Raw genomic sequence first — 22,936 nt, forward strand, 5'->3', positions numbered from 1 at the left:
ATATTTATTTACAGATTGGGTAAAGAATACATATCGGTTATCTATCGGTTTGTAGTACTGATTGGTCTGTATGTTCTCCGAGTGTTACATCCATGCGAATCTGGTAGTATCGGCAGCAAGTTTGATAATATAAAGAGCTATCGCAGTAAAATTACGACCAAAATACTAAAAGGTCCACCGACGAACCGTAGATTTCAATGAACAACACATGGTAAGTGAATGTTGTAATGAATTTGGATGGATATGGGATTTATTTGAGTTTTGTTATTTGTGCTTGATTTGAGTAGTGTGTTATTTCGATTGAATTGTTGGTTGAATTGTGTAATATGCCTCATCTTCAATGATATTATATTAAGATCTATTGAGGGATTGAATTATAGGTTAAATTTGGTGAAACTCAAAGTTTGGAGTAATGCTATAAATTGTGCCGTATGATTAATTCTTCGCATGGTTAAAATTGCAATAATGCACATATTGTACCTCAACAACAGATTGATGTACCCGTCTAACTAGATCGAAATACCTTCAAAATATATATATGCTCATATACATGTTATTCATTAATTATGAAGGTTATCCTTGTATGAAGACAACAACAAACCAGAAAAGTTATGCATATTGCTCTTAAATTGAAATTAACTAATTCATTACAAGACCTTACAATGATTGAAGTGATGCTTGCAATGAACAGAAGTGCATATATGGATACCTAACTACATTAGTGGTACACCTAAGAAAGAAAATTATATACATGTACTGCGAAAGTTTATGCCCTCATCACATTGATACATACTTCTTGTCAAACACGACAGACCTCGGTTATTTAATGATATACCTATATTAAGCTAGAAAATACCCCAAGTTAAGTTATTTATGTCTGGGGGGTCTAATAATTCATATCTCGAACATTAAGTAAAGTATAACATTATCTTTAACAATATTCGAACATGGGATGTATTCATCTTTAACATAGTCAATTATACCAATTTAGAAAATTAAAAAGTTGTTTATAAAAATTAACAACATGATCCATATAGGTGAACAATAGGCTATGGCGTTAGTTAGTTGTGTTGTTGGTAAGAGTAGTACTTAGTTATGATGCATATGCAATGGTTGTACAAATTAATAATGGAGAGTATTAATAATTGGAGAGTATTCTCTCCAATTGAATTCACAATAATAGATTTCAAACACTATAGGAGCGACATTATATTACAACATCTCATTCATTCACACATGTTAGCATCAACGGGTACCTCAGTCGTTTACCAATATACTCCGGAATTAGTATCTCATATGCTCCTATAACTAGTATCTATGCTTGGAAACTTGTGCTTGGAAAACAAGTTGTTCTCAATTCAAAATATTCAATTTTTGTCTGTAAATAGGGATAAATTCATCATTATAATATTTTCGTAAATTCCGTAACTGTATGTAAAGCTAAATAACACATATTTATTATGGATGACTGAACAAGTATTAAATAACTTAGAGTTAAATTATGTTTTTTTGTTACTCATACATATTTTGTAGTCTTTCCATTGAAAAGTATGGCATGAGCTATCAAATATAAATGTACAGTACCTAAATTTTTCCAACAATGCTAGGAGATGAAGTACTCTCACCGAGTTTGTGCCCCTCAGGGGATCAACTGAAATCAATCACATTCACGAATACCTTCTACTACAAAGAAAATACCTAAGCAATTATCATCTATACCTTGAATGTCGGTGTATGTACCCAAAGCACATACTTACATACCTGCATCAAATACGGACATATCTTGTCACAGATCTTATGTACCTATAATACTGGTATTATATGCTTCAGTAACGAGTATTTATACTATGATAACATGTGCTTGGAAAACAGACACTTTTTGTTCAAATTATTCACTTGTTGTCGGTAACCAAGGATGAATTCATCGTGATAGTATTTCCGCGGCACCCTAAATTGTTTGAAAAGATAAATAACATATATTTACTATAGATGACTAAATAAGTCAAAAATAACTTCGTTATATTGTGTGGCATATGTACAATTATAGTCCAACCTCCACTTGTAGATGGCTAAACAAGTCATAAATGACTAAGTTAAATTATATTGGTTGTTAGAGTAAATAATTGCTGCCAGGAATTGAAAATCTTTGGACAATTACATAGTAATCTACATCATAACACACACACAACAACATTCAAGTGAAAGCGCGAGCTGTAATCTACCACTAGGATTTCAAGTGTTTTTTGTGTAATAGGACAAACACATCTTTTCTAAAATATTTTGACCCATAACATAATAATCTAAATTTTCACACTCACAAACTCAAATATCAATCAATCAGAAGCATTTAATAAAATAGTAACTCAGTTGAGTAGGAAAGTACTCCAGTAGAGCTCCGATGTACCTCTGTTAAATTTTCAGAAACCTTTGTTGTCAACAAGTCATATATAAAATACTATCTCACATACCCATAATTTTTGTTCATCTACCATAATACATCAAATTTAGAAAAGAGCTTCAATGCAACAATGCTCTTATTGTTGTATATTTATATACAACATTACATTATGTTTAGGACGCCAAAAGTAATTACAATGAGAGGATTGATGGACATTCTTTCAAAATACAAAAAAAAATTACACATTTAAATATCTACAACAATTGCGTTTGGCTTTAACCAACTATCACGGACCAAATTGAGTACTTCTGCAGCTGCAATTAAGATATCAGCGTCTTGATTTGTTCTGAATTTTTGGTAAATGGATGAAGAATAGTCACTTTAGCACGATGCTTCTGCCCATAAATAGATAAAATATTAATGTTCAGCAACTTAGGAAAAAATATGTGATTATATAATAAATTGTACAATTAGAGTACATGAATATAATATTTTTACACACTAATCTAAACCTACTGGACTATAATAAATTATAATTATATATACCATATATAAATCAATACTTGAAGAAGTAAGGCTGTAGGCAATCCAACAATGTTATTTTAACCATCACTATAACATTGTTTTCTATAATATCAACACCAAACTACAAAAGATTATAAATGCACAAAAATAACTAGTGATGACAATATTGAGGATATAATTGTTGATTGAAACTCCAAAATAGTGCATATTCATGAAAAGTGAAATTATAACTCAATACTTTGAACAAAAAATTATTAAATTCTCTTACACTAATACATGTAATTTTTTGAGACATTTTATCGAACATGTGAAGTGCATTAGACATTTACCTCACTACTATTAACATAATGTGTTTTCCAAATGGGAGATAGGAAAAAAAATATGAAAAATGCATCAGGGTTGAGATTTGGTATTCATTCACCACACATAATATATCTACAATCAATCAAGAACAGATGTTCTAACCTTTTGAAAACAACAAGGTGGGTCTTCTTCGAAGAGAAATGGATTGTTGTCCAATGGCCGTAACAAATTGGGATAGATGGGTCTTTGTGTTTGTCGGAATCTAGGCCAGTGATCTGTAATTACAATTTCACGTTCACTGGATTATGAGCGAGTAGATTCCCCTTCCAATTTTGTGCGAAATTAACGAGAGATTACATTAGGAAAAAGTGTGAAGATGAAATGAAATAGAAAATGAGGGAGTGCTGCACTAGTAAGATTTATCACAAAATAATCACCTCATGAGACATAAACTACCCATTTTAAAATAGAGGTCCTAACCTTTGTAAAATTCCGACGTCACTCTTCACCGGAGAAGAAGGGCTCGCAGTGGCACGAAAATATCAAACAAGAAAAAAAGAAAATGGTTCTTCGCGATTGTTGGCTTATGGGCAACGCGGCTACTGTGGTGATTTTTGATCCAATGATTCTGGACTAACAGGTTTTACTCCCAATTCCGCGCGAAGAATAACCAACTTGTGAAAGGGATTTGAGAGCTAAATCAGAAATAAAGAAATGATAGAGAGTCAAGAATGAGTAAAATGAAAAAGTAGGGACTACAGAATAAAAATTTAGTAATGGGGACTGATTCTTAATAAATTAGACAAAATAGGGATTTAAAGCTAATTGTGCCTTAAAATTATATGGGCAGACATTGAAAGTAGAGGTTGGTTGAGCAATTTTGACTCTATTCACTAAGCAAACAAAGGCATACTTATTTGATATTTCTTCGATTCGGTTCGACTGTGGTTTTTAATATTTTGTTCGGTTTGGTTAATCTAACCGAATATATTTATATTATTAAATTTTAAAATTTATGTTAATAATTATATTCGGTTCGGTTTCGGTTCAAATATTTAAATTATTTGTAAATATTTTTATTTAATTAAAATTTAAATTATTTTTTAATATATATATTTTTAATTTCGATTTTTATTTCGAATTACTTGCAAATATTTCAAATATTTTCGATTAATCGAAAATTCGATTAATCAAATTTTTCGGTTCGATTTCGGTTCATGATTTAGGATTTGGATATTTTTTCTATTCGATTCGGATATGAAATACCTACGTCTTTGCAAATAACTGAATGTGTACACCCCACCCCTGCATAACATCACTAAATTGTGTAATTCTATCTGTTGCCCAAAAGATTGAATTCTTTGTTTTTGATCGGATGTTGCCCAAAAGATTGAATTCTTATTTCTATCTTTTACATAATTCAAATGCAACAACTAACCATAAACCATGCATATATGTATATATATATAGAGGTTTTCCGGCAGCATTTTAGCCACGTCCGATACAGTCCGACGCCGGCTTCTGGCCGCCGCGGCACATCGGAATCCCACGGTTGCACGTTATACAGTTGCGCGCGAGGCTGCCGGAGACGGTGCTGTTCACCAACCCCGCCGGCACGGATCCTTCGAGCAGGTTGTTGTCGAGATACAAACTCCTCCAGTAACCTTTCTCGACACGCTCCCCGTACTCCGTCGGAATTTCGCCGGAGAACAGGTTATGGCCCAAGTTCACAGAACTCAAGTTCTTGTACGTGATCAGGTTCAACGGAAGCCGCCCGCTGATCCGGTTTTTCTGCAGCTCGAGGACCTCCAGCTGCGTCCGCTTGCTAGTCATTTTCTTGACCTCCATTTCCGTGAACCGGTTGGACGAGAGGTCGATGTGTCTCACCACCGGCAGCACGAGCACGCCTTGGTTCACCAGCCCCGTGAACCGGTTGCCGCTCAAGTGCAGCTGCACGACGCGCTGCAGCCGGTCGATGGTCGCGATGTGGCCGTAGAGCAAGTTCTGGCCCAAGAACACGGCTCGTAAGCTGCTCGGGAGCTCCGGGAGATTCCCCGAGAGCTCGTTGTTGCTCAAGTCGAGTTTCTCGAGCTGCCATAGTCCTGTCATGTCCGGGATTCGGCCTGCGAGTTCATTATTCGACAAGCTTAAGTAAGTCAAGCTGCGCAGGCTGGATATCCCGACGGGGATGGGACCGGATAGCCTGTTCCGAGAGAGGTCGAGAATTTCAAGCCCTTTGAGATTTTTCAGGCCGGGAGGAATGTCGCCGGACAGGTAGTTTTCTTGAAGCATCAGTCGGGTGATCTTCGTCGCATTGACGATCGACTCAGGAATCGGGCCGCGGAACTTGTTCTTACTCAGGTTCAGTAATGTGAGCTCCCGGAGGTTTCCGAGAATGGGGCTGAGGAACCCCTCGAGCCCATCGGCTTCCAAGTTGATTTCGATAACACGGTTGCTGGAATTACCGCCGGGAAAGGAGCATAGAATTCCGAGGAAGCGAGTCCCCGGCGACTCGCATGGATCGATCTCGAAATCCCAAGTCCGGAGGAATATGGAGGACGCAATTGTGTTGGGATCGATCGACTGCCTGATCGACTGAAGAACTTCGACATCTGATTCCAAAGTTTTCGAATCGACAAGCGTTAGGAAAAGAAATGTAAAAGCTGTGCAAGAATACGGAGAGAATATTGAACGAATGGATGAAGCCATTTCGCACGACCGGAAATTACTGAAACCACACGCCGGGAAGCTCCTTATATTAGCACAATCGAATGCTAAAGATCGAGTTACCTTGATGGCGAAAAATGGTCAATCGCATGCGAAACGAGCTTCTCGGATTAGGTTGCAGGCACAAAAAATGTTTGCTGTGTGTGTTCTGTGGCTGTTAGTTCATCAGTTCCTCACAGCCAATTTGAGCTTTCTAAGAAACAGCTCTGTCCTGCAGTGAAACAAAGCATTAGTCCGTAGTTACAGTGCTCGAAGAAAATCGAAAAACTTACTTACACATACACAGCCAAAGCCTTACCAATGAGTTAGGGAAAATCAACCATCAGTGGATCCATATACGAAAAAAAATTAACTGAAAAGGAAGCCGGGAGAGCGACATCGACGGAAGTTTAACAAATATAATCGTATAACAATATCACAGCACAGAACCAAGGTTGCAGAGATAAGAAAACGTAAAACGCAGGCAACAAACGATACACGGTAAATATATGAAGGTTCAGCCGAGATCAGGAACTATGAAATGATCGTCGTGGTGATCTGGAGTTTCGATTCGAGGCTTCTTGTGAGCACTGTGGAATTTTGTAGATCTGTAGGCGACTGTGTTGCTCGGCTGAGACGATGATAGCTGAGGCACTTCGGCTGCAGCTGATTCGCCGAAGAGATTAACATCTGCCAACCATTCGAACTCGCTAAACACGACCTGTTCCTTCTGCATCCATGGAAAAATGGTTGATTTCGCAACAACTCTGTTTTTATCAGCAGAGAAAGGTAATCCAATCAGAAGAATTCGAACTTTCTTACCTTATCAAAGACACCGCAATCTGAAAACTGTAACAAATCATCAACTGCCCAAGATGGCGATGCAAATCCAGAAACAGGCTGCGAGGAAACAGCAAAAGCAGTCGTTTTTGGATTTGATTTTGGAGGCTTTGGCTCAATCTGTCCCTCGGACATTTCCTTATCACAACTGGAATTCAAAGCTACTCGAATTCCGGTAGCTAAGTATCGCTGATGGTTTCTTGCAAGATTGCACGATAAATGAATGGGCTCGTCGCAGTCCTTGCAGAAGAGCGCGCGATCCTCCACACAGAAAATGAAAGCTGCTTTCTCCTACGCCGAATACAAGAACATAAAATAAATACTATCCTATCATGTTCTTCAGAATTTTTTGTAACATATAATCATCTTGCTCAAGTTTGTAAAATCCATAGGATAATGCAAGAAAGTATTAGAATTTTATGGCGTAATCTCGCCGTCCCAATGAAAGCATACCAATTTTTTCTTTTAAGAACATCACATCCAACAACTATATTTCTCCAAAAAAACAGCATAAACAAGAACACTTACAATACAACAAGAACATACTGTAAATTACTTATACCGAATCCAGCTTTTGAATCCCATATGAAATTTTTACCATGCAATCTTCCAATAAACATATATTTATTTTCTATATAAAATATCACATACAACGACTATTTTCCCCAAAAAAACATTGACAACCAAAACATTCGAAACACAAAAAGAAGTGCAAAAGCTGTCTTCAAAAATTTCAAGATCACAAAACCAAAAAGAAAAGATTTCTTGCAGGCAACAAAACTCTGCTATCATCCAATTCCATACTCAAGAAATGATTCAACAATCCTAAGATACTGTTAGAGATTCCAAATAACACTCAGAACAAAGGAGCAATCCATAGCAGATGCACCACAGAATGAACAATTGCAGACAAAAAGCATCAACAAACAGAGATAAGGATTTCGCATACTCTGCATATATCGCAAGGCGGGAGGTTCTTCGACAGGCACTGCAGAAACAGCCTCTGGTGCTTGCTCGCGAGCTTGTTCGCAGCGTGAATTTCAACGTCACATTCATCGCACAATGCGGCCTCATCCGCGCAGCAAATCATCGTTGCCGGAGCCTTCTCGCACACATCGCACTGCAATTTCATCTTCTTAGAGTTGAAGTTGAAAATGAACAAATCTCAATAAAAATGGAAATACATCACCCGATGAGAAAAAATATTAGAGAAAAAATATCTTCGGAGACAGCTGGTGATGGAAACCGGAACCGAAAGAGACAAAACCATGTGGCTGGAGGAGAAGATGGGAGGAAATGAAGTGACGGATAGGGTTGGGGATGGGATTTTTTCGAATCAAATGTTGCAATCTGTTGAGGCAAGCGAAGGTATCGTGGGGCCGAATCCATGTGGTTGTGGAATTCCGAGGCTTCATATTTTTGTTCTCGCTCTTCCTTGCTTCTTCTTCCATGGATTTGACCGCCAAGCTCCAGCCTGCCTACCTTGCAACGAATTTTCAAAATTGATGAGAACTGTGAATTTTTGGCTAGAGGTTGATTCGAATCGAGGAGAGCCGAGGATGATCCTATTCCTATCGATGCTTGAAGCTAGGGTTTTGCTGATCTTCTGAATCAATCTGTCGAACGCCATGTCTTCGCAAATAGCTTCGATATTAGATAGTGTAGGGAAGGAAATCATTGGTATTTCACCCAATTTTCACCATTTTAGTATCCATCTTCTTCTTCTTCATCATCTTGTTTATTTGCCATCAGCAGCTTCAACATCAATGGAGACGTTCGCATGGATTTGCTACAGTGGTGCTAGTTTGTTACTCCGCCGTCAATTTATTTATTTTATTACTCAGTCCATAAAATTTATGTTATATGGGCTACTATCCCAAAAAAAAAAAAAGTTATACTCCATCACTCTCCCAAGAAGGTTGTCATATTTATTGATGCAATTTTTCAACAATAAAAAAAAATACAAAAATAAAAATTATCTTCGAATTTGATACAATAAATGTCCGAAGTTAGGAATCCTTAGGCACGGTAGGATACATAAGGTAGGATACATAAGTAAAATAACAAAAAATAAAAACTACAGATTTAAAAAGTACAGTGGTGATCCCAAAAAGCAATTCTCTTGAATTTGATATCGATTGAAGATGGTTTATTTAGGCCATGAACAGACCTATTTAAAACCCATGTCAACCGCCACAACCAAGTCGCGCCTTCATATCCGCTTGTCGGTTGTAACTTTCCTCAACCGTCCAAAACTACTTTTCGCCCTACCTGCACACTTGTTGTACCGTCTCCTATAGCCCGTCTTTCACTTGTCTGACCTCCACATCAATCATCTCCTTGCCCGATTTCATTTCGCCCGACCTATATGCCGTCCGACCTGAATGCATATCATCTCCTTCATCCGTCCTTTCCTTGCCCGACTTTATTTCGTCCAACCTTAGTAGGTCCTAACTTCGTGCCCGACCTTGTCACGTCCGACGTCCGTGCCCGACCTTGTCATGTCCAACCTCAGTGCCCGACCTCGTCACGTCCGACCTTCGTGCCCGACCTTGTCGTGTCCGATCTCAGTGCCCGACCTTATCAGGTCCGAACTTCGTGCCCGACCTTGTCACGTCCGACCTCCGTGCCCGACTTTGTCGTGTCCAACCTCCGTGCCCGACCTTATCAGGTCTGGCCTACGTACCCGACCTCATCATGTCCGATCTCCGAGCTCGACCTTATCTTGTCTGATCTCTGAGCCCGACCTTATCTTGTCTGATCTCTAGGCCCGACCTCGAAATCACAGTTATCTCCCGAGGAAACCTTTTCCCTTGATAGCACTCGGACTTATTCTTGGACTCCCTTTTTTCTGAAAATCCTACTACTGTTAATTGCCCATTAAACTCTATATCATTCCTTAACTCAATTTACCAGGTTCATTCTCGAAAACTGTTTTTTCTTGCTCAACAATATGCCGTAGAAATCAAGAGAAAAAAAAAAACAAAAATACGTTTATTAGTTTTTTATAATACAAATGTAATGATATTTTTCGAGTAAATTATTAAATATAAGAATATTTTTAATATTAAATTTTGATTAAATTATTAAATATACTCAAAAATAGTTATTTTTTTATGTTTTAAGAGTTCGCTTTTACTGTTTTTTAGGCTATATATAATAAAAATCAATATATTTGTAATTTTAGGGGTTTGGAAATTGATATTCTAAAATTTATTCGCAGTTTAGGTGCATTTATGTCAAATACCGTTAAAGAGGGTTAGACACAGAGTTTATGAAACCAAAATTGAATTAACGTAGTTTTAGAAATATGAAAAATTTAGTGCAATTTCAAATTTTGTGTAATTTAGTCTTATATTTAAGTAATTGTCAGAACTATTATAAAATTTAATTTTTCAAATGTATCATTAATTTAAGATTTAAATAAAAAAAGAAATTTTAAAAAAACCCAATAAACACAACCACTAAACGTAAGAATAGCAAGTAAAGGGCACGGTTATAGACTTATAGTGTTGAATATGTATTGTGTGTTGTTTTACAGCAAGTATCCTTGCATGGCATATGTTAATATAATACAAATACACATAAACTACTATTTAATAAAGAAATATACTATTGTGTTTATACTTTTTTTATTGTTATTTATTTTTATTAAAAATTGTATCAAAATATTTGAACACATATTGAATGACTAACGAAGTACTATTGAATAAATATTTATTGGGCTTGTCCGTCCATGAAGCCCAATCTAAGGCTCTCATTATCCCATATGGGCCGGTTAAAATAATTAATCTTTTTGATAAGTATAGTCTAAATATATATATATATATATAAAAACATTGGCTTTGTTTAAATGAAAGTTTTGATATTTAAAAATTTTTAAAAATATTTAAAAGTGGATTATTTGGTGTAATATTTTATTAGATAATAAAAATATTCAAACAAATTGCGTTTCTAAAAACTAACTATTGATAAATAATAGTAAGAGTTCCTAAAATATCTATATAAATAATAGAACCTATTAGCACTATTAGGGGCTGCGGGTTCCCACGTCATAAAAAATATATATATATACTCCATCGAATATTTATTTTTTTCTTAAAACATATTAAATCAAACACAATCTTTTATAATTCTCTCAAATTTCCAAAACTCAAAGAGGGTGTTCGTTTGTAGAATTTTAAAAAAAAAAATTACTATTCATATATATTTTCAAAATATCAAGTTTAAAATTTATTTTTATTTATTATATTAAATTAAAAATATCGTATTTTTATTCAATCAAACAATTATTTTAATTTATAACTCAAACTCCACAAATAAAACCTAAAATATTGTGCATTTACTTTAAACAGTCATTTTCATTTTTTATATGATTCAATTTTTATAAATTTTATAAAAATATACTTACTTTTTCACATAATATCATATATAAATTATTATTTAAATAAAGTTAAGATTAAAAAAATTACCAATTCAAATTTAATAAACATTATTCTGAATTGAATATTATATTATTAAAAATAATTAAATAGATTAATTCCTTATAACAAATTCACACATATTTTTTTTTATCATTTGTTAAAAATAGCATAAAAACAAACACGTAGTATCATTAAATTCGGTGCATATTCATTACAAGAATTTATAGTAAGGTTAGTTGGTAGGCGCATTTACGGCGTCGGTGACCCGCACGCCATAATTCACAATAAATTTAATTACCAATTTATCCGTGTTTGTTTGGATTTTAAATAATAAAATTTTTAAATTTAAACAGTTGTAAATGATATAAATACGTGTTGATGTAATATTTTGAATGTAAAATTGATTATTATTTTGGGGGAGGGCGGTGGATTTTTAATGAATTGTAGAAATCCTAACAAATGTTCCAAACAAACACAAATGTATTTAATGTTGTCATTTTGTAAGATTAAGGGTATCAATTCGTATTTTCGGGTTGTGTTCGTGTCGGGTTGAGCCATGAGGATAACAAAAAAATTGTCAATCCGAACCCAATTCGAATCCGAAATGACCTGAAACTCTAGACTCGAGCATGACACGAATTCTTTCAGGTCGAGTTTAGGTTGACCTGATTTAGTTTCAGGTCACCCAAAATCCGAACGAACCTGACACGAAATAGACTCGAAAACTTTTAAAAATTAAATTAACCTAAAAAAAATTATTTTTATTTAATTTTTATATTATTTTATATTTAAAATAATATAAATACTATAAATTAAATTATTAATAATAAATTATTTCAGGTTAACCCGAAACACTAAACCCAAAACTTGACCTGATTTTTACATTTCGGCTTATCAAGTCAACCCGAAATCCGACCCGAACACGACACGAATTTTTTTGTTTCAGGCTCACGTCAACCCAATTTTTTGCAAACCCGAAATACCCAAACCCAAACCTGAAAAATTTCTGATCAAATAAGTTCGATTTTTCAGGTCGGAGTTTAATTTTGACACCCCTACTTAAGATGTATGAATGCAATAATGAATTAAATAAAATCTAGGAAGTATATATATATATATATATAAACATAATATTTAAATATATATTGATTTTATTTTGTGGTGAATAAAAACTTTAACACTAATTATATTTCAATGATTAAGTTATATGTATAAATGCTTTTTAATAATTTTAAGGGTTCAATAAATCTTATTCCAATTATTCAATGTTTTATACTCCTTCCGTTCACACACAAAGTAAATATTTACTTTTGGTGCGCTAGTAGTTAAAAGTAGTATAATGATATTTTTGCTCTTATTTTTTGGTGTAAAATTAATAATGTGATATAAAGTAAGGGTATTTATAAAAAAAAATTATTATTGATAAAGTGTGCCAATGATATAATTATATATGTAAATCAAATTTAGGGTGTGTTTGTTTGGAGGATAGGATTTTAAATTCATTATTCATCTCTTTTTTTTCCCCAAAAAAATATCAAATCAAACACTTATTTTTTATTTTTTATATTATACTAAAAGTCAATTTTCCATTCAAAACATCACATAACACGTATATATCACATCATACAACTATTCAAATTCAAAACTTTTACTATTCAAATCTTATCTCAAAATCCAAACCATGCTTGTTCCTTTACATTTACATAATTTTTTATAAAATAAAATAATTAAGATTTCTTAATACTCACAAAGTAATTAAAATAATAAAAAAATATTTTTACCTATACGGTATGTTTCTTTATCTCAATTTTCTCAAATTTTACTATTTGTATTCTGCGTTTCTCAATAAAATATATTTTTTCTTCTTATAAAATATCTCATCAAATATTATTTTAATACTAAATTCAAACCAAAATTTACGAAACTCAACCAAAAGAAACGCATCTACTGTAATAATTTCTAATAACATATAATAAAAATATCACAAAATTAAAAGACTAAACACAACCATACATTCTAATTTATATTTCAAGTGTACAATTGGACACGTGCACATAATTAATGCGTGTCCATATTCCATCCATATTTCAAGATAAATTTCTTTTAAAATTTAAAATATTTATAACATGCTGTTAAAATATATAATAAATAAGATAATAATATGCATAATAAAAATATACAGTACCGTAAGAAAAAATCTGATGGCATAGGGTGAATTTGTAACAGTAAACTTATGGATTCAAATATCCAATGTCTCCGAATTTTGTCTATCACACATGATTCACTTGGGTGTGTTTGTTTGGGGGTTTGGATTTTGAGTTGGGATTTGAATAGTGAAAATTTTGAATTTGAATAGTTGTATGATGTGATATAAATAGGTGTTGATGTTATGTTTTGAATTTAAAATTGATTTTTAGTATAATATAAAAAATGAAAAATAGGTGTTTGATCTGATGTTTTTAGGAAAAAAAAAAAATTGGATGAATAGTGTAAATCCAATCCAATCCCCCAAACAAACACACCCTTAGTGTAAATTATTTTGTCGAACCTAATTTGCAAACTATTAAATTTAACTAGAAATTTATCACTTGAAAAGTAGCAACTACAAGATTGATAGTACGCATAAATAGTAATGAGAAAACAAGAAACATGGATGACAAATTATAAGGTTTTGAGGTCATATAGTTACAACAATTGACACAAAAATACGTAGGGCTGATCATTCGGATTTTCTGTTCCGATCCGAAATTTTGAAATTTTTTGAAAAAATCAATCCGAAATGAACCGAAATAACCTAAATTCGAAAATTTAAAATTCGAACTAAAAAATTCGAACCAAACCGAAAAATCCAAAATTCTAAATATTTTTAATTTGTAAATTTCTTTTATATTTTATTATTATTTTATAATATTAAATATATATATATAATATATAAAAGTAAATATATTAAAATATAATTAATAATTTTGAGTTTTTTATATTAAAATATAATTTTTTTAATAAAATGTTAAATATATATAATAAAAAAATATATTAAAATATTATATTTCGGATTTCGGATTGGTTCGGATTTTAAGTATACCGATCCGATCCGATATGATCCGAAAATTCAAAATTTGTTAAAAATTCAATCCGAATCAATCCGATAAATCCAAACCAAATTTTAAATTTCGGTTTGATTTGGATCGGATTTTCGAATTTCGAATATTTTGCTCACCCCTAAAAATATGGATTTGAGGTCATATAGTTACAACAATTGAGACAAAAATATTGATAAAAAAAAAAAAGAAAAAAAAAAAGAAAGATACTCTCTCCGCCCTCTTCTAAGAGTCACATTTATTTTTTGTGTCATTGTACTTAATATTAAAAATATCATTATATTTGTATAATTTTTTGGTACAAATGTCATTATATTAGTATTATAAGACAGTAACGAAAATATTTTTGGACTTTTTTTTTATTTGTAATACGTTTTGATATAATAATTAATATTGAAAAATGAACATGCAAAAAGTGAATGAGACTCTTAGAGCCGAACAAATGTAATATTTGACTATGAGCCGAACAATTTATGGATAAGACCAAATCTAAATATAAATCTACTAAATCGAAAACCAAATATCTAAAATATCTCAACAATATCGATCAATGGTTTTTATTAATTCAGCATGGTCCTGAACTAATTGTCAGTTTAAATGAATATTGCGAGAATAAAAAAATAATATGAAATCGAGTCGATGATGAATCTTTTATCCAAAAATTAGATAAATCCCGGTAATACGTTCGGCGGCTAACGTTCTAATTCAAAGATAAAACAGTTTCCATCTCGGATAAGAGTAACACTTCTGATCGTTGGAGTTCTGGCAAACAAAAGCAAGAGAGGACTGAACTGACGAGGTTTCCGGAAAGCCAAAAGAGAGGACATGAGGAGGAGAGAATATTGTTGGTGGATTTTAAAATGGAGGGAGACCAGTCTCCACTTGTCTAAAATGACATGAGATTAATTATGATCATAATAACGACATTAATTACCGACATAATTTACATTAATTTTAAACCTTCCGTTTAAGACGGTCGTAATTTATTTTAATTTTAAACTTTCCGTTTGAAACGATCGTAATTTATTTTAATTTCAGACATTCCATTTGAAACGGTTGTAATTTATGCTAATTTTAAAGATTCCAATTGAGATTATAATAAATTTATCTACCGGATAAAATTTTATCCAAATAATCCTACAATTTAGGTCATATACCCGAATTTAACTTAGGGCTGTACAATTTAGTTTGTCTTGAGACCAGCAAAATAGCCAAAACATCAATCAAACCTCATATCCAATAAATATATAATAACCGATTAATTTGGTTAATCGGTCTGTTGCATTTTCACTCACCAATTAATCGATTGCGTAAATTTTGAATTTGATTTTCTAAAATTAAATTTCATCGATTAAATAACCGATTATCTCAGTGAAAAAACTCATAAAATGACAGAAACTCAACACAATTCAAGAGAGACGTTACATGTAGCTTCTAGTTTTGAATCTTTCGTAGTAAACATTATACAGTGTACTAGCGGCCGACGTTGATATACACATTTGAACAGTTCCACCACTTACTATACTTAGTCAATAATATTGACGTGTAACTATCTCGACTTCAATTTTATTCTCATGTTTTGAGTCGTTTCGGCCACAAAACTTGTCTTTGAATTAATAAATATTTTATTTGAAACATCCGTACTTTTAGAAATTTACAGAGGAGAATTTTTTTTAATAAAATTAATTATATATCATTCAATTTCAATGTCAATATGTATGATTAAATAATAATTATTATTTATTAATAGTTAGTCCATTGAACACGTAATATGGTGAGTGATATGGACAGATGACGTAACGTTTATATAAATTAATTAATGCACCAGCATCAGCGCTCGATGGATCGCTTTTCTCAATAAATGTGGTCCACAATTAAAGGCTAGAAAGAGGGTTTTGGAGATTCTTAAAATTTTGAAAATTTTAAAAAATAATAAAATATTAGTATTGATTTGATGTTTGGTGAGAGAAAAAATATAAGAATACTCCTTCCGTCTCACATACCATGTCTGCTAGCTACACTGTAGATACTGTATTTTAGAAGGGATATAATTAGTAGATAATTAAGAATGTATTAGCGAAAATAATTATCCGATAATATAAATAATTATAAATTAAGATTAAGATAACTAATTAGTTTAATTAAAATAAAAAAAATTAAATTAAAAAGTTTAAAATGAGATTAAAGTGTGTAATCATTTTTCAAAAAAGGATAAAAGGAAAGTGACATGATATGTGAGACGGACATAAATGACAACATGGACATGGTATGTGGGAGGGAGGGAGTAGTATTTAATATGATATTTTAAAAAAATAAATAAATAATATAGACACGAGAATTTATGATAAATATAATTAATAAATAATTAAGAATGTATTAATGAAAATAATTAACATATAATATAAATCATTATAGATTAAAATTACAATAACTAATTAGTTTAATTAAAATTTAAATTAGTGTAAATTAGAAAATTTAAAATAAAATTAAGATGGACAATCATTTTCCAAAAATAAAAAGTAACATAAAATGTGAGACCGACAGAAACGGCAATATGAACATGATAAATGGGACTGAGAGAATACCAAATAAGTGTAGACAAAGCCCAAACTATATAAATATATTTAGAAAAAAATATTACTTGTTACTTAGGAAACAAACGATCCTTTCAATTTTGTCATATGATATTTAAGATAATACTCTTTCCGTTCTGTTCACCGGTAAAAATTACATTTATTTTTTGTGTTTGAATTCTTCGTATTAATTATCATATTAAAATATAATAAAAATAAAAAATAGTAAAAATATGTTTATTAATATATTATGATATATGACATTTGTATAAATATATACATATATAAGAATATTTATAATATTAAATACAATACTATAAAATATAAACTAACTCTTGCGGACAAATAAAAAAAAGTAAAGTTTAATTATTATTAATAATAAATTATTATATCATTTTATATTAGTGATATTATTGACACTTTTAAAATAAAAATAAATATATATAATTAAAAAAATAAAAATATATTTTAGATATTTTTAAAATAATATCTTAATAAAATATATAAATATATTTTTTTACAAAATAAAATCTTGTATAAGGTAAATTATATAGTATTCCTTTATATTTTAGTAAAAATGCAAAAAATAATTATTGCACAAATTTTTCTTGTATTCAAGTAAAATTTTTACAAAACATCATCTTCGTTCAAAGTTGATGTTTCAGTATAATACGAACCTAATTATGCAAGTTTTATACGAACCGCAACAATGTGTATAAAAGTAATTTTTTATTTAAAATTATTTTCGTGAAAAGCTGTAACAAATTTGAAAACAATATATTTATTCCTTATATGTCGCGGACAACCGCAATTATTGCATTGAAAATAATTTTTATTTAAAACTATTGTCACAGAAAGTTGCAAAAAAATTGGAAACAATATATCTATTTCTAGTTTGTTGCGGCCGTCCGCGACAAATAGGAAAAATTAATTATTGTAACAAGGAGTATTGCGGAGCTCCGCGATGATTAATTTATATATAATTTTTATTAAAATTTCAGTAAAAATTGTGACAATAGATCATTCGGCAACAATTTTTCGCAACAATCCCATAATTTTCTAGTAGTTTCATTTATATATTTTTTTTAGATAATTTTTTATTTTATTTTTACAAAAATTATAAAAAAAATGATTGATTACTTATTTATTTATTTTATTCAAAAAAGACTATTTAAGATATTTTACTCTTTTATTTGTATAAAATTTGCTAATTTAAATCTGTATTTACAACCAAATATTAGTTTTAAATTTAACACAAGGAGATTTTATGTACTAAATAAAACACGAGGTGTATTGTACCGTTTTATTAAAATATAAAAACGTGTTACAAAAGACCAGAAGTTAAATAAATATTTATTTATTTATAATTAATATAAAATAATTTTAGAAAAGATGAGAAGTTACAAAAATATTTGCTTATTAATGAAAAAGATAAAAAGTTTTGATTGAATCTTACCTAATATACAATATATTATAAAGTTGATTAAATTAATTTTATTTATTAAGTATATTTTGAATTAATAAGGTTTACAAATGTAGAAATATGTCAAATAAAATAAAATATGCTAAAATAAAAATTGTGTTATTGGTATTAATAAAAATAATTATGATTTAATAAATATAATTATAAATTAAGATTAAGATAATTAAATAGTTTAATTAAAAAAAAATGAATTTTATAATGTGATTAAAGTGTATAATTATATTTTCAAAAAAAAAATGATAAATTATACAGGACATTTGATAATAAAAAGAGTAGACAAATTAAATGAGACGAGACGAATAATACATTAATATAAAAATAGGTATGTAAAAAGTAAAGTAGAAGTATTATAAAAATTATTAAAACATAATAAAAGTATAATGTGATAAGTATAAAAATAGTGAAAATTGATTATTTTTTATTAAAATATAAATAATAAAATTATTAGTGAATAATTGTACATAAGTTTAATGAGCACCCAAAAAATAAAATCTAACATAATTATAAAGGATGCAGGAAGTAATATTATATTTTTCAATAGAAATATATTATTTTTTTTATAAAATATCAAATTAAAATATTATTAAATTCAAATCCAAATTTAAATTAATATTACATTTCAAATCACAACGAAATAATTATTTTTTATTAATTAGTATAAGTATGTAAGATGATTCAATATTTTTGTCAGTTGTACTTTATGCATATGTATAATATTATATTTGTGATATATCGTAAAAGTTAAAAGTATTTCGGTATAAATGTAAGATTATTTTTAGGATAATAGAAAATAATTTTTTAAATAAAATAGACGAAAATAGTAAAAATAATATTTTTTATTGGGTTGGAAACAGCAAGAGATATAATTTTCTTCTTGTACATTATTTCACGAAATATTAGTTTTTTTAAAAAAATAAAAAATAAAACCTTGAAAATTTTTAAAACTCAAAAAATAACTATTTAATAATATATATATATTTCTTTATAAGAAAAATATATATAGTATTAATAAATAACGAAAAAAAAAAAAAACTCTAAAAATATCTATATCTACATATATTCCAATAAAGCCTTCGAATGTTAGTATATACTACTTCTGTTCAATTACTTTTGTTTGATTTAATTCTTGGCACAATTCTTTTTTTTTTTTTAAATTGGGTAAACTGTTTTTTTAGTCCCGTAATTAGACCCCTTTATCATTTTAGTCCTGTAAGTGAAGCCTGTCGCAAACTAGTCCTATAAGTAAAAAATTTCGCTGTTTTAGTCCTCCGGTGCCGAAGACGCCCGCGTGGCTCGCCGGAGGTGACGTGTCAGCCAGGTGTCCCGCCAAGTCAGCGACACCTGGCGGACACGTGGATTTATTTTTTTTTTCATTTTTTAAATTTTTTTTAATTTGACCAAATAAAAAAAATAAAAAAATACAAATAAAATTTAACATAAATTAAAAATAAGTTTTTAAAAAAAATTTAAAAACTGAAAAAAAAATTAAAAAAATCCACGTGTCCGCCAGATCAGCGACACCTGGCGGACACGTCACCTCCGGCAAGCCACGCGGGCATCTCCGACGCCGGAGGACTAAAACAGCAAAAAATTTTCACTTATGAGATTAGTTTGCGACAGGCTCCAGTTACGTGACTAAAAAAACAGTTTACCCTTTAAAATTTGTATGATTTTGATAGTTTGTTATTATTATTTTATCTCTAGTTTTATTGAGTAAGTTTTTATAAATTGTTTTTAAAATATAAAAGAAAAAAAATTTTGTAAATAATGTATATATATACAAAAATTTTAAAATATCCTAAATTAAAAATAATAAAAAAATTTTGATAGGGTGCTTGGGGTTCCAAGCCCCCGTGCCGTTGTCTTGTTAATATCTCTATTATATTGTTGATTATATAAACATCTGTCTCTTCAGATTCAATCAATTTTTATAAGTTAATATTTTATATTGATTGAATAACTTAAAAATATATTTCATCCATTTTAAAATATAGTAATTCTATTTACCATTTTTGTCTATTTTAAAACAACAGTTTCATTTCATAAATAATCATATCACTGTAAAACTATCCTTATTTTTTCATTATTATTACACAATTGCCACTATTTTTTACACTAATATATTGACAAGGGCAAAAAAGTCTTTTACCCGTATTTTTTTACCCATTACCAATATAATATCAATATTCTTTAAATCTCGTGTCAAACACGACCCAGACTATAGTTTTGGGACGAATGAAGTAAAATAAATTACATGTTTTATCATCACTTGCTCAAAATAATAAATATATCTGATTTTTCAATTTGAACAAAAATCTAATTCTTTCAGCTATGTTTCTCGGTGTGTTTTTTTTTTATTGAGTTCGAAAAAAATTTAGTTTAAATTTGATATTAAAATATTATTTAATCAAATATTTTATGAGAAGAAAAAATATATTATTTTTAAAAAATACAAAATTTAAATAGTAAAAATTAAAAAAATTGATCATTGATATATATATATATATATATGTATATATAACTAATGTATAATAACACAAGCAATGAATTGAAATTGCATGTGGCGGTGGAGTGTAGGAAAAGGCTCACAACAGAAATTTGTCCACTTATATAAAAATAATACTTCATCCATTCCACATAATTTGTCTCTATTTTTTATTTTTGTCGTCTGTCCCACATAATTTATCTTTTTTATTTTTGGAAATATAATTATGTACTTTAATCGTATTTTAAATTTTAAATTTTATAATTTTCTTAATTTTAATTAAACTATTTACTTATCTTAATCTTAATCTATAATTATTTTTACTAATATATTTCTTAATTACTTACTAATTATACTTTACTTAAATTCCAGTGTCTACAGTAATACACTCATATTACATGAGACGGAGGGAGTAATAATTTAAATTGAAAATTTTGAGATGAAGTGTATTGTTAAATCATTCAATGTAAAAAGGAATTACCTCAATAGTAATTTGATGATACGATAAAATAATTTATTTTGATATATGCGATTATTTAAATTATTATAAGTAAAATGTCATGTCAAAATTTTTGAAACAATTGGCTAAAGTCACTGTTAATGGTCCCATTTTTCGAACAATTCGATCAATATACTTTTTGATGCCTTTTTATCGATATATAATAATACTACCTCCGTTCCACGTACATAATTTATTCTTATTTTTTATTTTAGTCCGTTCCATATAATTTGTTTTTTCTATTTTTAAAAATATAATTATGCATTTTAATCATATTTTAAATTTTATAATTTTTTAAATTTTAATTAAACTGTTTACTTATCTTAAATCTATAATTATTTTTACTAATACACTTCTTAATTGCCTATTCATTATACTTTATTTAAATTCTCATATCTACAATAATAAGCCCAAAATATTTGGGACGAAGGAGTACTATTTATTTAGAGTCTGGGAGATTAGATTTTAAATATACTATTCATCCCATTTTTTTTCTTCAAAAATATCAAATCAAACACATATTTTTTAATTTTTTATATTATATTGAAAATCAATTTTATATTCAAAACATCACATCAACACCTATTTATATCATATCATACAATTATTCAAATTCAAAATTTTTACTATTTTAAAATATCTAATACAGGGACTATAAAAATGTAGATAGTAGAATTAGGAAAATGAATGTACACTTTTACCTCCAAATATATTTTAGAATGCAGTTAAATTATATTGATGATCAGGTTGTAATAATAAGGTGTAAGATTTTTTATTTTTTTATTTTAATGCATATGAGGGGTGTAAGATTTTTTCCTTTTTTATTTTAATGCATATGAGTACTATAATTATTAAAAATAGATAAATTAATTTCGAAAATATATCAAAATAACAAAATAAATATAGGATAAAAATAATGTATATAAGAGTGGTTATAGTGCTAACGCAATATAAGATAGTTAAATATTAAATCTTTTTATTAAACGCAATACATATTGTGTTAAATAAAAATATATAAATATTATACTGATACACTTCTTGTATCGCATCAATTGTAGTATGGGTTGTGTGAGACTATGTTATTAATCGTTGATTCATATATTGCCTTTAAATTATGCTAACATAATTCAAATGCTTTTAATTATTTTTATATAATGTGTTGGATGCAATTTGGGTATCATCTTGATTCAATTATTTAGGACCGTCCATAATAATTTACAGTCGTTGGATGTGATTAATAATCAACGGATAATATTGTAAGTAGGATTCGATGTGTAATTTGTTTCATATAATAAATCAAGAGAATGCAAATATAGGTAGTGTTGGTCATAATCATAATCTAGATAAGTTCACAGTATAAAAAAAAAGAACGAACTCCATATTCTCCGTCGATGTCGTTTGAAGAAAAAATATAGCAGGAAACTCAGAGCATGAAACAATATGGAACAAAATGAATATACATTCCGGCGAGATCTAGTACGCCGTGAAAGAAGAAAATATTCAAAAAAATCCAGAACGCGGTAAGCTTTTTTTTTTTTCTTTTTCATCCATTGCGGAAGTAACATGTTGTCGAACTTATATTACATCATAGCTTTACCTAAT

General features: G+C 29.7%; 2 protein-coding genes across 3 annotated transcripts; both read right to left on the minus strand.

Moving 5' to 3' along the window:
* Nucleotides 1-4,564: 4,564 nt before the first annotated feature.
* On the minus strand, nt 4,565-6,393 carry LOC127242672 (probable LRR receptor-like serine/threonine-protein kinase At4g36180). Of its 2 annotated transcripts, none has more exons than XM_051262310.1 (3): nt 6,252-6,393; nt 6,017-6,164; nt 4,565-5,838 (listed from the first exon to the last, which is right to left on the minus strand). In XM_051262310.1, the coding sequence occupies exons 2-3, from the start codon at nt 6,042-6,044 to the stop codon at nt 4,715-4,717; spliced, it is 1,152 nt and encodes a 383-aa protein (XP_051118267.1). In that variant the 5' UTR covers nt 6,045-6,164; nt 6,252-6,393; the 3' UTR covers nt 4,565-4,714. The 2 variants fall into 2 exon arrangements, with proteins under 2 accessions (XP_051118267.1, XP_051118268.1); XM_051262311.1 differs by having other exon boundaries at nt 6,017-6,159; nt 6,252-6,382.
* LOC127242673 (B-box zinc finger protein 24-like) lies at nt 6,332-7,986 on the minus strand. The gene is made up of 3 exons (XM_051262312.1): nt 7,722-7,986; nt 6,755-7,063; nt 6,332-6,662 (listed from the first exon to the last, which is right to left on the minus strand). Exons 1-3 carry the CDS (start codon nt 7,902-7,904, stop codon nt 6,450-6,452), a joined length of 705 nt encoding a protein of 234 aa, XP_051118269.1. The 5' UTR covers nt 7,905-7,986; the 3' UTR covers nt 6,332-6,449.
* Between the last annotated feature and the right edge of the window lie 14,950 nt (nt 7,987-22,936).

Source organism: Andrographis paniculata, unplaced genomic scaffold (assembly GCF_009805555.1).
Source record: "Andrographis paniculata isolate CXL003 unplaced genomic scaffold, ASM980555v1 Contig87END, whole genome shotgun sequence".
In the NCBI taxonomy this organism is placed as follows: Eukaryota; Viridiplantae; Streptophyta; class Magnoliopsida; order Lamiales; family Acanthaceae; genus Andrographis; species Andrographis paniculata.

Coding starts and splice junctions, on each gene's coding strand:
- LOC127242672 (XM_051262310.1), bottom strand. CDS start 6,044: ATGCGATTGACCATTTTTCGCCATCAAG. Junction 5,839..6,016: donor GACCATTTTTCGCCATCAAG/GTAACTCGATCT, acceptor CTTTGGAATCAG/ATGTCGAAGTTCTTCAGTCG.
- LOC127242673 (XM_051262312.1), bottom strand. CDS start 7,904: ATGAAATTGCAGTGCGATGTGTGCGAGAAGGCTCCGGCAACGATGATT. Junction 7,064..7,721: donor CGCCTTGCGATATATGCAGA/GTATGCGAAATC, acceptor TATTCGGCGTAG/GAGAAAGCAGCTTTCATTTT. Junction 6,663..6,754: donor ATTGCGGTGTCTTTGATAAG/GTAAGAAAGTTC, acceptor CCATGGATGCAG/AAGGAACAGGTCGTGTTTAG.